This window comes from Musa acuminata, chromosome BXJ2-7 (assembly GCF_036884655.1).
Source record: "Musa acuminata AAA Group cultivar baxijiao chromosome BXJ2-7, Cavendish_Baxijiao_AAA, whole genome shotgun sequence".
Lineage (NCBI taxonomy): Eukaryota > Viridiplantae > Streptophyta > Magnoliopsida > Zingiberales > Musaceae > Musa > Musa acuminata.
The window spans coordinates 3,500,866-3,511,974 of record NC_088344.1 but is presented as its reverse complement, the minus strand read 5'-3'; the positions used below and the strand labels follow the sequence as shown (position 1 = coordinate 3,511,974).

At 44.5% G+C, this 11,109-nt stretch overlaps 2 protein-coding genes across 4 annotated transcripts; both read left to right on the top strand.

Annotated features, from left to right (window-relative positions):
* Positions 1 to 3,839: 3,839 nt before the first annotated feature.
* Positions 3,840 to 6,639, top strand: LOC103991099 (protein SOSEKI 3-like). 2 transcript variants are annotated; one of them, XM_065116114.1, is made up of 7 exons: positions 3,840 to 4,236; positions 4,330 to 4,622; positions 4,731 to 4,800; positions 4,869 to 4,984; positions 5,055 to 5,946; positions 6,016 to 6,320; positions 6,401 to 6,639. In XM_065116114.1, exons 2-7 carry the CDS (start codon positions 4,406 to 4,408, stop codon positions 6,424 to 6,426), a joined length of 1,626 nt encoding a protein of 541 aa, XP_064972186.1. In that variant the 5' UTR covers positions 3,840 to 4,236; positions 4,330 to 4,405; the 3' UTR covers positions 6,427 to 6,639. The 2 variants fall into 2 exon arrangements, with proteins under 2 accessions (XP_064972186.1, XP_064972187.1); XM_065116115.1 differs by having other exon boundaries at positions 3,845 to 4,622; positions 5,076 to 5,946.
* Positions 6,640 to 7,564: 925 nt separating this feature from the next.
* Positions 7,565 to 10,257, top strand: LOC135616675 (protein RGF1 INDUCIBLE TRANSCRIPTION FACTOR 1-like). Of its 2 annotated transcripts, none has more exons than XM_065116118.1 (3): positions 7,565 to 8,477; positions 8,603 to 8,854; positions 9,583 to 10,257. In XM_065116118.1, the coding sequence occupies exons 1-3, from the start codon at positions 8,274 to 8,276 to the stop codon at positions 9,805 to 9,807; spliced, it is 681 nt and encodes a 226-aa protein (XP_064972190.1). In that variant the 5' UTR covers positions 7,565 to 8,273; the 3' UTR covers positions 9,808 to 10,257. The 2 variants fall into 2 exon arrangements, with proteins under 2 accessions (XP_064972190.1, XP_064972189.1); XM_065116117.1 differs by lacking the exon at positions 9,583 to 10,257 and adding an exon at positions 8,968 to 9,476 and having other exon boundaries at positions 7,574 to 8,477.
* Positions 10,258 to 11,109: the final 852 nt, after the last annotated feature.

Genomic DNA, 11,109 nt, shown 5'->3' with positions numbered 1-11,109 from the left:
TCTTACTCAAGTTTTTGAACCCTCTAAATGATTTGAGTTATTTCTTCGACTCTCTAAATGACATTAAGCCTGATTCTTTAACACATGAATACATCTTATTAATTTTAATTATTTTGATTAATTATCTACTTATACTTTTTTTCTTCACTACTCGTATATTATGTCTTATCACATTGAATCAAATCATATTCTTCAGGTAAATGTGAATTCATTGTTATTTCTTCATGATTATAAATGATTGATATAAAGATTCAACCTTCTACGAGTAAAGACCTAAATCTTACCATGAATATTATTATTATATCCTATTTGCCGATGATGATGTCTCTTTTATACTATTCAGCCTATAGAGCTAAAGGAGGATTTATTATGCTTATAAATGTCTCACCTTCTAAATGTGCTCACAAACAAGAAGACACATGAATATATCTTATTAATTTTAATCATTTTGATTAATTATTTACTTATATATATATATATATATATTTTACTATTCATATATTCAACTTGTCACATTGAATCATATCATATTATTTAGATGAAGGTAAATTCATTGTTATTTCTTCATGATCATAAAGGGGTGATACGAAGTTTCAACCTTCTACAAGTAAAGATCGAAATCTTTCCATGGATATTATTATTATGCTCGATTGGATAGAGTTTCTTTTATACTATTCATCCTATAGATCCAAAGAAGAATTTATTATGCTTATATATGTCTCACCTTCTAAATGTGCTCAAACACTTTTCTTGCCCATTTGTTATTTTATATATGTCCCTATTTATTTGGTGGGAGATTAATTACAAGTCAGATGAATGCAAATTCCTTTTCAATTATATCAAGAGGCCGTCCCTACTTTGTTTTCTTTATTTTATATCATAATCAATAATGAGATCTAATGATTGATGCAAAGTTATGATAATACACGGATCTCATCTTCTTTACATTATGTAAAAAGATCATTTCTCTTTACCTTTTTTATTTTATATTATATAACTACACACTTACATGAACATCAAAATCAATCATACGAGTTAAATCACATCAAAATAATTAACGGGTTATGCTTAACAAAGACCATCAAGAGGTATCGATTTAGTAATTATCTCTAATTTTTTTCCATTAATTGAATAATTATTTACCACCAAGAAATTAAATAAACAATAAATCATTTTCTAGTGTTGGCTCTATGGAATATTAAATGTCATTCGATTAAATATTATCAAGTTGGTGCTCTAGATCTCAAATCAAATTCGCCAAGTACATGGATTGAAATAATGAACATACTTTATTCTTCAGCACATAATTAAACACACTATCGGACCATTATTTCTTTTATATGAAAAGTGATTCTTCACGAGAGTCGATTCCCTCAATAAGTTCATGCACGTGTGTTTCTCCTTTGGTCGACAAACCCATCTCCCAATTCCTGCATAATTTCTTTTATATGTATATATATATATATATATATATATATATATATATATATATATATATATATATATATATATATATATATATATAAAAGAAATTATTAGATAAATATGGATATTAATAATAATAATAATATTATTAGGGTATGGCGCCATGAGAAACACGAGCGGCGTGTATGGGTGCATTATTTGCGCTTGATGGACGCTACCGATTCGACGACACCCTAAACTTCACATGAGGATGCCTCGTGATTCGCGCTCGTCAATCTATTGGTCAGCGACCCGCATCCGGTCGCAAACGTGCAACACGTGGCGGGCAACGTGGCACACGAATCGAGTCGGACGTCGGCAAAAGTCAAGGCCGACACGGTGGCACCGCCTCCGGTAGCGACTCGTCTCGCGATTTGAGCCCCGACAAGACGGGAACACTCCACGCCGATAAATCCTCGTGTTAACGATAACAGTCTCTTGAGACGGGTTTAGTCTCTAAGCATAACCGATCCCCAACATGAGAAGACAGGAGAGATCGAGGTGTGTATTCCGGTGGCTGTGCCTCTCAGTGTTTTCGTGTCGTGTGGGAGTTGTCAGAATCACTGCAGCCTGAGAAAGATGATGATAGAACGAGGCAATAGTTTGGCACTTCAATCATAATTCATGTGTATTCGTGAGATCAAAATACAAAAAATTCCATGATGTGTGACTTGTGCTTAGAAAGAGAAATAAGAAGATGGGGTGGACAAAAGTGGGTTTTTGGCACCATCTCATCCTCATTGCACCACCATCAAAATTAACCTTGTGAAAAGGAAGGAAGGAGGGGTTGTTTGTCTGACATAATCACCACTAGGTTGGTTGTCAATCTTTGATTCTATTAATAGGTCATTAACTATGATAATATAATATATATGAATGCCTTATTAAGCATTTTGAGTCATGTGATTATGGACATATAAAACTAATGGATCAATTAGTTCTATATTTCTCCGCCTCTAATAGATAAACTAATCGACCTCTATTTTTCTATTTATCTATTTTTTAAACTTAAATTATATATATTATTATATTAATAATTTATTATAAACAGATTTTAATATCTATTAATTTAGATTTAATTAAAAATATTTATATATTATTTGAAAACATTGAATTATTTTAGACATGAATGAACGTTAAAGTCTGCTTAAGTAGTCCATGTCCAAATAACATGGGTTAAAATAGATCTTAATTCTTTTTTAAAATAAAATTATACGTGTCATTATATTAAAAGTTTATTATGAGTCAACAAGTTACGTAAGCAGACTTTAACGTTTATTAACTCAAACTTGACGAGAAGGGCTTATATACTATATTTTTAAAAAATATATGAGTTATTTTAGACACGAGTAAACCATAAGGATTTAAGCGATCTAATCAGAGGGGCTAAAATGAATCTTAACATAATAAATTTATTTCATATGTCATGATTATCTAAATTAAAATACTTTAATAATGGTAAGAGTTGGAATGATAGAAATAACTTCTCTCTGAATAAGATAGAGTTGACAACGATCTCTATTTATCATTCTTCTCTTTAATATGATAAGAATAGATAAGATGGTAGGTTTAATAACATTTTGAGCAATCATACCTTAAATATTAGTCTAATGATAGTACTCACTTATAAGTATATGTTGATTCAAAATATCTAATATATATATTTTTTATTCTCGTCTTCATCGATTAATCTTTGCAAAAAAAAAAAAAAACATTGAGCAATTAAGAATCCAATGAACTCAAGAGTGTCTCTTGCAGCCCGTCCCTGTCCTCTGCTGAGACAAGGCCCAGCCTACTCTCTTAAGACAAATTGTTGCCATGGCTGCTCCACCTGATCCATTCATCCTCCATCATGGTGAAGCTTGAACTCTCTTCATCTATGCAAATGAAAGAAGGAAGCTAAACATAATGATATGACCTAATAACTCAAGAGCAATCTTATAAGATAAAATTAAGTAAGATGATGGTGTCCAGTAGGAAGACAAAAACAAATAAACCACTGAAACTTGTACAGAAAAAGAGATCCACAAGAGGATAATCCAAGGATTTCCAAGTTATATTTCAAGAGCTTCAAGTGATCTTTCTGACCCCAATTACCTTAGTTAATGCGTACAGTGACATATTTTATACATGTCATGTCAACCTACAAAAGGACATGCATCCGCGCAATGATACATGAACACGAAAGACAAGCACGACCAGAGAGCGAAGGAAGGACAAAGAAATGAGAAGTCCCATCATCCTACGTGTTCTTGCTGACTCAATTATTCTGCACCGGTTTCTATCTCTCCAATTTTCCACTCATTATATAAAGGACCACTATTTTGATCTGCATCCAAATCACTCAATCAACAGCTGTTGCCACCTGCTAAGTCAAATCTTGGATCTGTTTGTGCAGACAAATAAGGAGCAAAAGAACAGCCCATGCATGTCGATGAATGATCCAAAGGCAGGCCAAAGAGGCAGTTCAAGGCAGGCCATGGAAGAAGCTCAACCAGCAAGAGAAGCATCGAGATATGCATTATGGAGCTGTGAGAGAGAGAGAGAGAGAGAGAGAGAGAGAGACAAAAGCACATGGGGTGGGAAGATTATCCAGAATCTATCAGTCGCAATGCTACAGATGCTGTCGCTGTGGTCGCTTTCCGCCTGCTGGCCTCAGCGGCCGCATCTTGTCGCTCTTTTCTGCAGTCGGAGCGGTCTCTCACCGCTTCTCTCCCCACACTCGCAAAGGGAAGCCGCAGTTGACACCTTCATGCAGTGGTTTCATGGCGAGTACGTCCAATCGGTCGTCCTTTCTGAAATTATGAGGCCAGTCTACTCTTTAGATGCATAGAATTCTCTGACACACCCAACCACTCGGGTCAGTGCTGCTAAATTGGAGGGGTGACATCCCTTCCCTTCGCAAGAACTCGGCCTTCCTCTCTGCTGCTTCGTGGGAAGCATGAAGCAGACGGAGGGGAGGATGAGAAGGTATGGATCGCAGAGCAGCCCAGAGAGAACCAGACCTAGGACTGAGCCGCCGCCGCCGCCGCCGCCGCCAGTACCGCAGCAAGGGAGGAAGGTCCCGGTGGTGTACTACCTCTGCAAGAATCGCCATCTGGAGCACCCTCACTTCATCGAGGTGCTGCTCTCCTCCCCTCGAGGGCTCTACCTCAAAGGTCCGCTGAAGTCGATGCATGCCGTAGAGTGGATGAATTGGTTTGCGTGTGTACGATGCTTCTTATTCGTTGGCTTTCGTTCTTGTTGGTTTTGGGATATTAATGCAGACGTGATCGAGAGGCTCAATGCGCTGAGAGGAAAGCGGATGGCCGCCATGTATTCGTGGTCTTGTAAGAGGTAAAAGAAAGACTCGCAGTCGATTCTTCCTGTTGTGCAGATTGATGGAGGAAGAAGTAATGGTGCAGGGGGTACAAGAACGGGTTCGTTTGGCACGACCTCGGGGAGGACGATCTCGTCCTCCCCGCCCATGGCAACGAGTACGTGCTCAAGGGTTCCGAGCTCCTGGATCAGTCTCCTCCAGGTGAGACCACATTTGCTTTCCCCATCCCTCGATTTCCTTGCGAGATCTTCTACCACATCATTGAAGCCAGATGCGGCATTCCATGGTTTAGTTCGGCGCCACAATGAAATGAGCAATCCGAGGTTGCAGATCCAGAATCAACGAGATTCCCCTGTGAATTCCTGTAAAGACCATGAAGAAGCTGCTTCTTCTTCTTCCTCCGTGGCGGTTGTGGTTAAGGAGGCGAAAACCTCTCCTGGATTGCGGTCGCCGGCTTCACCACATCCCCCTGCTACTACCCGACCGGATGAGCTATCGCCCACCACCAATCGGTCGAGCTCCTCCGGCGATTTCTCCCCGGAGACTGGCTGTAGAACCACCCCATCGTCGGCAATGGGCTCACCGAACCCTGCCGAGCACCACGTCCGCAGGCCCGCCGTAGTGCACGATGCCTCCACTCAAACCGACGAGCAAGGAGGGAGAAAAGCGTGTGGAATTGCCGGTGTCTCGTTGGGTAAGGAATCCAGCGAGACACAGAACGGAATGAGTCCATGTCCGACTGAGGGGCCTGAGAATGTCGAGGCGTCATCTAATGCTGCTGCTGCTTGTTCTTGCGGGAGGACGAGCACGCTGGAGTCGCTGATACGAGATGAACCAAGCCAGAGGAAGGACTTGCGGATCGTCGAGGACGAAGTTTTCATCCCGTCCAGGGCGAAGCTGAAGGCAGCCGACATGCTCGTGCAGCTGATCACATGCGGTTCGATCTCCGTGAAGGACCATTACAACTTCGGAATCGTTCCAACCTATAACCCAAGGTTCACCACCACCATGAAGTCTCCCTCGCCGACGTTTCCGGGTTCGATGATGCTGGGAGAAATCGACTGCTTCTCGGAAAGCCAGAGAGTGGTCGGACTGAGGCCGGCAGAGCAGATAAACCTCGCTGACACCATCACAGAGTCGAACCAGGAAGAAATGGAAGCAGAGTAAGCTGTTTGAAATCTTCACGCTTCATTTCTGCTGCAAAGTTTCAATGAATGATCTGAATAATGTAGGAGCTGCAAGATGCCTGATTCAAGGAAGGATGAAGAAGAAGGAACGGATTCGTTGCAGTTCAAATGTCTCCCTCGAGCGATTAGAATCGCGTCCTGCAAGCAGTCCAAAATCGAGACGGTGAGGTCCCCTGCTTCAGGTACGAGGATGCTCTCATGGGGGTTCGACATCGCCAAGTCATCACCACTCTGCTCGTCCAAAGATGGAAGCAAATGGATCACCGATACTTCGTCGACAAAAGGATCCTTCACTGGTTTCGAATCTTTCAGAGAAGACAGGAAGGAGAAGGTGATCGAGCTTAATGAAAGTTGAGTTACTCTGCCCACTCCGTGTGAAGCTAAATTTCCTAGCTATTTCTTCCCCCCATCCAAATTCTCTTTCTTGCAGGCCTACTTCTGGAGCTCGGGTTGTAATCCGATCGAGCTCTCCGTGACTGGACCAGTGAGGAACGAGGATATCTCGTTACTGCATCCTGTCTCTCATTCCACTGTCAGCGGTGTGTGGAAGAAAGCTCATAAATTCTCCATTGGATTCTTAGTTCTATTTCATTCGATCGATGACCTATTTTTGAGTATCAATGGATCATTTCAACCATTATCATATGGGATGTGCTTGCGTTGGACTTATATCTTTGCATCTGCTGCATATGGGCTACTGGATTAGCCATTTTCGGTACTCAACCACAGAGTACTTAAATGATGAGTATTCCTCCGGCACATGTCCTCCGGTGTCCCCCTGTGAGTTGTATCAGTTCTTTTTTATCTTCTTCAGTTCTCATTCTTTATAGTAATGTTAGGACAGGTACAGTAGAAATAGTAAGCTCGCTCGCTCGCTCGCTGCTGTCTCACCATGATTGCTGTTGGTGCAGCAGAGGTGTTCGATCAAAGGCCCCAAAAGGAAGGGCAGTTTGACACCATCACTCTCGACGTATACAGTGATCTCATGCATCGACTGCTCATCGAGGGCTACTTCAACGTGTGAAACCCGCCTGTCCCACGTTGCATGGCCGGGGGTTTCAAAATTCGTGAACCGCCATGATCATCAGAGAACAGCATCCCCCGCATTTTATTATTCCCCTGATTTCACGACTTTTGACGAAGCCATCGAGCCCTCTCAACCGTCGGTTTCCGTCCACCACCTGCGTCTTGATTCGTGACCAAAGGGGTGCGCTGCCTTATCTTCTCTCTCTGTATGTCGAAAGCTAAAGTGGCAACTACGTCATCACATTCCATAAGCACATGCTAACGCCGACGCTTAGAATATAAATTAGATGGCGCAGGGGCATCAGATACAGCCACGCAGGGCCACCCAGGTCCAGCTGCACCCACATTAATCCCCCAAATCCAACTCATTTATTGTTGCCGATAGCCAAATTTAATCCCCCCCCAAACCAATGGCGTTCGCGATGCCACGTCCCTCGCCAACCACCGTCCGACTCGGTAAGTCGCAGCATTATTGAATTGTTCCTGGTTTTTTTGTTGATAAATAGATTATTAGGAATTAATTAGGAAGATTTTTTCCCCTTTTTTGGCGTATTTATTTACATAGAAGTAGGTTTTTTTTTTTTTTTTGCGTACGTGGTTTTATGGGATTTGACGGCGGAGCGTGCGCGTGCGCGCGCACACACGGCCACACGTATCCGGAACCCGTCGTTCCACGCGATCCGTGCCCACAGGTCACGCCACGTGTGGCCCACGCCCTCCGCGCGGGGCCCTGCCGAGCGTGCGCCGCCGCCCGCTGTCGCTGCCTCCCCTTGACCGCGCGTCGCCCGGGGGAGTCCAATAGAAACTTCTGGATCGATGACGTCCGTGGGTCTCGCCGGCTCCTACGCATCGTGTCGGGGAAGGAATACGTGGGTGTGCTGTTCGATGATTGAGATCAAACAGCAGATGTGCCGTGGAGCTGCCACACCTTCCTTACGGGAGCCGCCTATGAAGCGACGCAAGGACAGCACCAGACGGGCAAGTCAAACCCAACTCCTGTCGATCCAACGGGTTTCGGTCCTCTTCCTCCGCCCTTGGCTCGATCTTGACCGTTGATCCATGGCATCACTCTTTTATTATGTTGTCTCCTCCTCTCACTCCGTTGTCGTTCGTTGTTTGTTCTTGCGTCGCCGAGTTCAAAAGCGTCTTCCTTCCCCTTTCCTCTCCCTGTATACCCGTCGCCGTTCCTTGCTCGCCCGATCACCGCCACGAGCCGCCGCCCTCGTCGCAGTGCCGGCATTGATCGGGCCCTGCCGGATCGGGCCGACGGGGCGGCAATGATGATGAGGCGGGTGGCGGCATCGCTGGTGCCGCCGTGGCTGGAGCCCCTCCTCTCCGCCCACTTCTTTACTGCTTGCCCCCTCCACCGGGACGCTCCCCGCAGCGAGTGCAACATGTTCTGCATCGATTGCGGCCCCGCCTCGTCTTCTTTCTGCTTCTACTGCCGCTCCGACAACCACGCCGGCCACCGCGTCATCCAGGTCAACCGCATTCCCCTCCCACCTCGTTCTTCTATCTGCACAATTTGCTCTTGCTCTTTCTTTGTTGTTCCTATGGTGGTGGCGGTGGTGACAAGGGGTTTTTTTGTTACTGGCGGCGGCGGCAGATACGGCGGTCGTCGTACCACGACGTGGTGCGGGTGGCGGAGATCCAGAAGATGCTCGACATCAGCGGCGTCCAGACCTACGTCATTAACAGCGCGCCCGTGCTCTTCCTCAACGAGCGGCCGCAGCCGCGCGGGGGCGGACGCGGAGGCGGCGCCTCCGCTGCTTCCTCATCCACCTCAACCCCTTACACCTGCGAGATCTGCTCCCGCTCGCTCCTCGATCCCTTCCGCTTCTGCTCCCTCGGCTGCAAGGTTAGTTCCCATTCCTTCCCCTCCTCCCCCTCGTTCCATCGCGCCGTGATTCGTGCGTGCGATGTAAGCGTCCCACTCGATCGAACACCTGACCGTGCAAAACGCAAATTTAGTTGGCGGGGGTAAAGCGGAACAGCGACGCGACCTTCGTCCTGAACCCCGGCGACGTGGAGCCGAGCGACGGCGGCAGGGGCATAAGGGATTCATCGTCGACGGCGGCGGAGGAGAGCAAGTCCGGACGAAGGGGAAGGTCGAGCGGGGGATCGCGCGAGGGAACGAGGCACGAAGCCCGAGGCCCGGCGCCTCCTCCTCCCGCTCCCAACTCGAGGAGGCGGAAGGGGATCCCCCGCCGCGCCCCCTTCGCCTCCTGACTTTCCCCAGCTTGTAAATTACTAAACCAGACGAAGAAGACGAAGAAGAAGAAGCAAACAGTACTGCATAGATTACTACTATAATGAAAAGCGTCATTCAGATTCCGACGTTTCCCGAGAGAGAGAGAGAGAGAGAGAGAGAGAGAATAGTGCTGCTCTCAGCACCAGCATACAACGACGACGGAGAGGGAAAGCGAGCGTGAAGTAGTTCATTGTAATAAGTGCATCCAAGTGTAATTGTTCTTCTCTTCCCACCCCACACCACACCACACCATCACAATGTCATGCATTTCCACATTATTGATTGCACCTCATCACCACGTTACCAACGTCCATACTCTTGTTGTTGTCCCTCAGGAAATAGTACGACCGACACAAATTCTTTACTTCCAAAGCTGCTCGTCGTCAACCAGAAGCCAAAGGAAGTATACGCTGCAGCAGCAACAGCACTGTCTTTACCTTTTCACCTCCATGGTTGGGACTCGTTCGCAGACACTTGTGGTAACCTTAACCCGAACACGGTTGAGGAAAGCTCGGTATCTTCGTTCATCGGAAAAGGCAGTCGAGGGAGATAAGAAATAGAAGTAGGTCCAAAAGATCAAGCATGTACTTCCAATCGCCTCAGAGTAGGGTGGTGTGCGCCGAGGCTGTGCATTGCAATCAATGGGAGCAGGACCCGGTGGGGCGAACCCAGCACATGGATGATGATTGGGATTTGGAGTGGAAACATTTGTTGGAGCAATTACTTTTACAGGAAGAAGAGAAGAGACCACAAGTAGTTTACATAAAATACCACACTGTGGAGTCCCCTCCGAAAGGACCACCATGGCTTTTCACATCTCGGGTGAGGACCACGATGGAGAAGACAGAGGGGGAGGGGGGGAGGAGTGTTTAGTTCCATGGCTAGTTTAGTCGATTAGGTCTGTGGTCGAGTTGCATTATTGGGTGGGTTGTTGTCACACACCATCTTGCACATCTGTCAATCACTAAGAACAATAAGAATCAATTGATGCCCTGCTCGATCGAGTCTTTTTATCTTGGCGTTGAAGGTTGGGAATTCCGGACCAAGGCATCGTCCTATTTTATTCCACGCTATCAACCAACACGTGTTTGATGTGGAATGGCGATCCAAAGCATCTAAGAAGACCGTCCTCGGCTCCGCATATAGAAAGCTCCGAAACAACCACTCGGTGCCACGTGGGGCCCCCGAGCTGGTGGGTCAGGAGACACGTCGGCGATAACTCGCTGTGCTTCGCGTTACGGCCGTTGGAAGGGAACACCTGCCGATGTACTCCACTTTTTCCCTCCTTTTTACGTGCGGTATTAATTCTTTTCTGATCCGATGTAGAATAGGATCCTAAATTAGCAACGATATCTTAATTTATCTTGTGATCCTATAAGAAATCATTTCACAGAAACTTAAACTTGTCATCAATCTTCATGTACTCGAATTCAATCCATATATAACGATTACCAAATAGATAATTTAAATAAATAAATAATAAAAATTGAAGAGCAACTTTTCTTAAAAAAATATATATTTTTTTTATTTTTTTCTCAAAGAGTGTCTATAATTTGAAAAATACATAAAATACCCCTCAAAAGATTTTTCGATAAATTATTTTTTTTATCAGTTTTCAATTGTTACAGTGTTTTCATTAGACTCATTTATCATATTTTTTAATAGTATTTATAGTATTTTATTGATATATTAAAAGACTATAAATACTATTAAATAAAGACTGTTAGTAACATCATATTGTACCTCTTTGATTGTCATTATTCATAGACAATTATAACATCATATGTTTAGTCTTGTAGTTAGTCTGATTAAGTTTAAAATCAATTTAGATCATTTATAATATTTTTATTATAGTAGCTAAA

Coding starts and splice junctions, on each gene's coding strand:
- LOC103991099 (XM_065116114.1), top strand. CDS start 4,406: ATGAAGCAGACGGAGGGGAGGATGAGAAGGTATGGATCGCAGAGCAGC. Junction 4,801..4,868: donor TATTCGTGGTCTTGTAAGAG/GTAAAAGAAAGA, acceptor GTAATGGTGCAG/GGGGTACAAGAACGGGTTCG. Junction 5,947..6,015: donor CAGGAAGAAATGGAAGCAGA/GTAAGCTGTTTG, acceptor TGAATAATGTAG/GAGCTGCAAGATGCCTGATT.
- LOC135616675 (XM_065116117.1), top strand. CDS start 8,274: ATGATGATGAGGCGGGTGGCGGCATCGCTGGTGCCGCCGTGGCTGGAG. Junction 8,478..8,602: donor CCGGCCACCGCGTCATCCAG/GTCAACCGCATT, acceptor CGGCGGCGGCAG/ATACGGCGGTCGTCGTACCA. Junction 8,855..8,967: donor TCTGCTCCCTCGGCTGCAAG/GTTAGTTCCCAT, acceptor ACGCAAATTTAG/TTGGCGGGGGTAAAGCGGAA.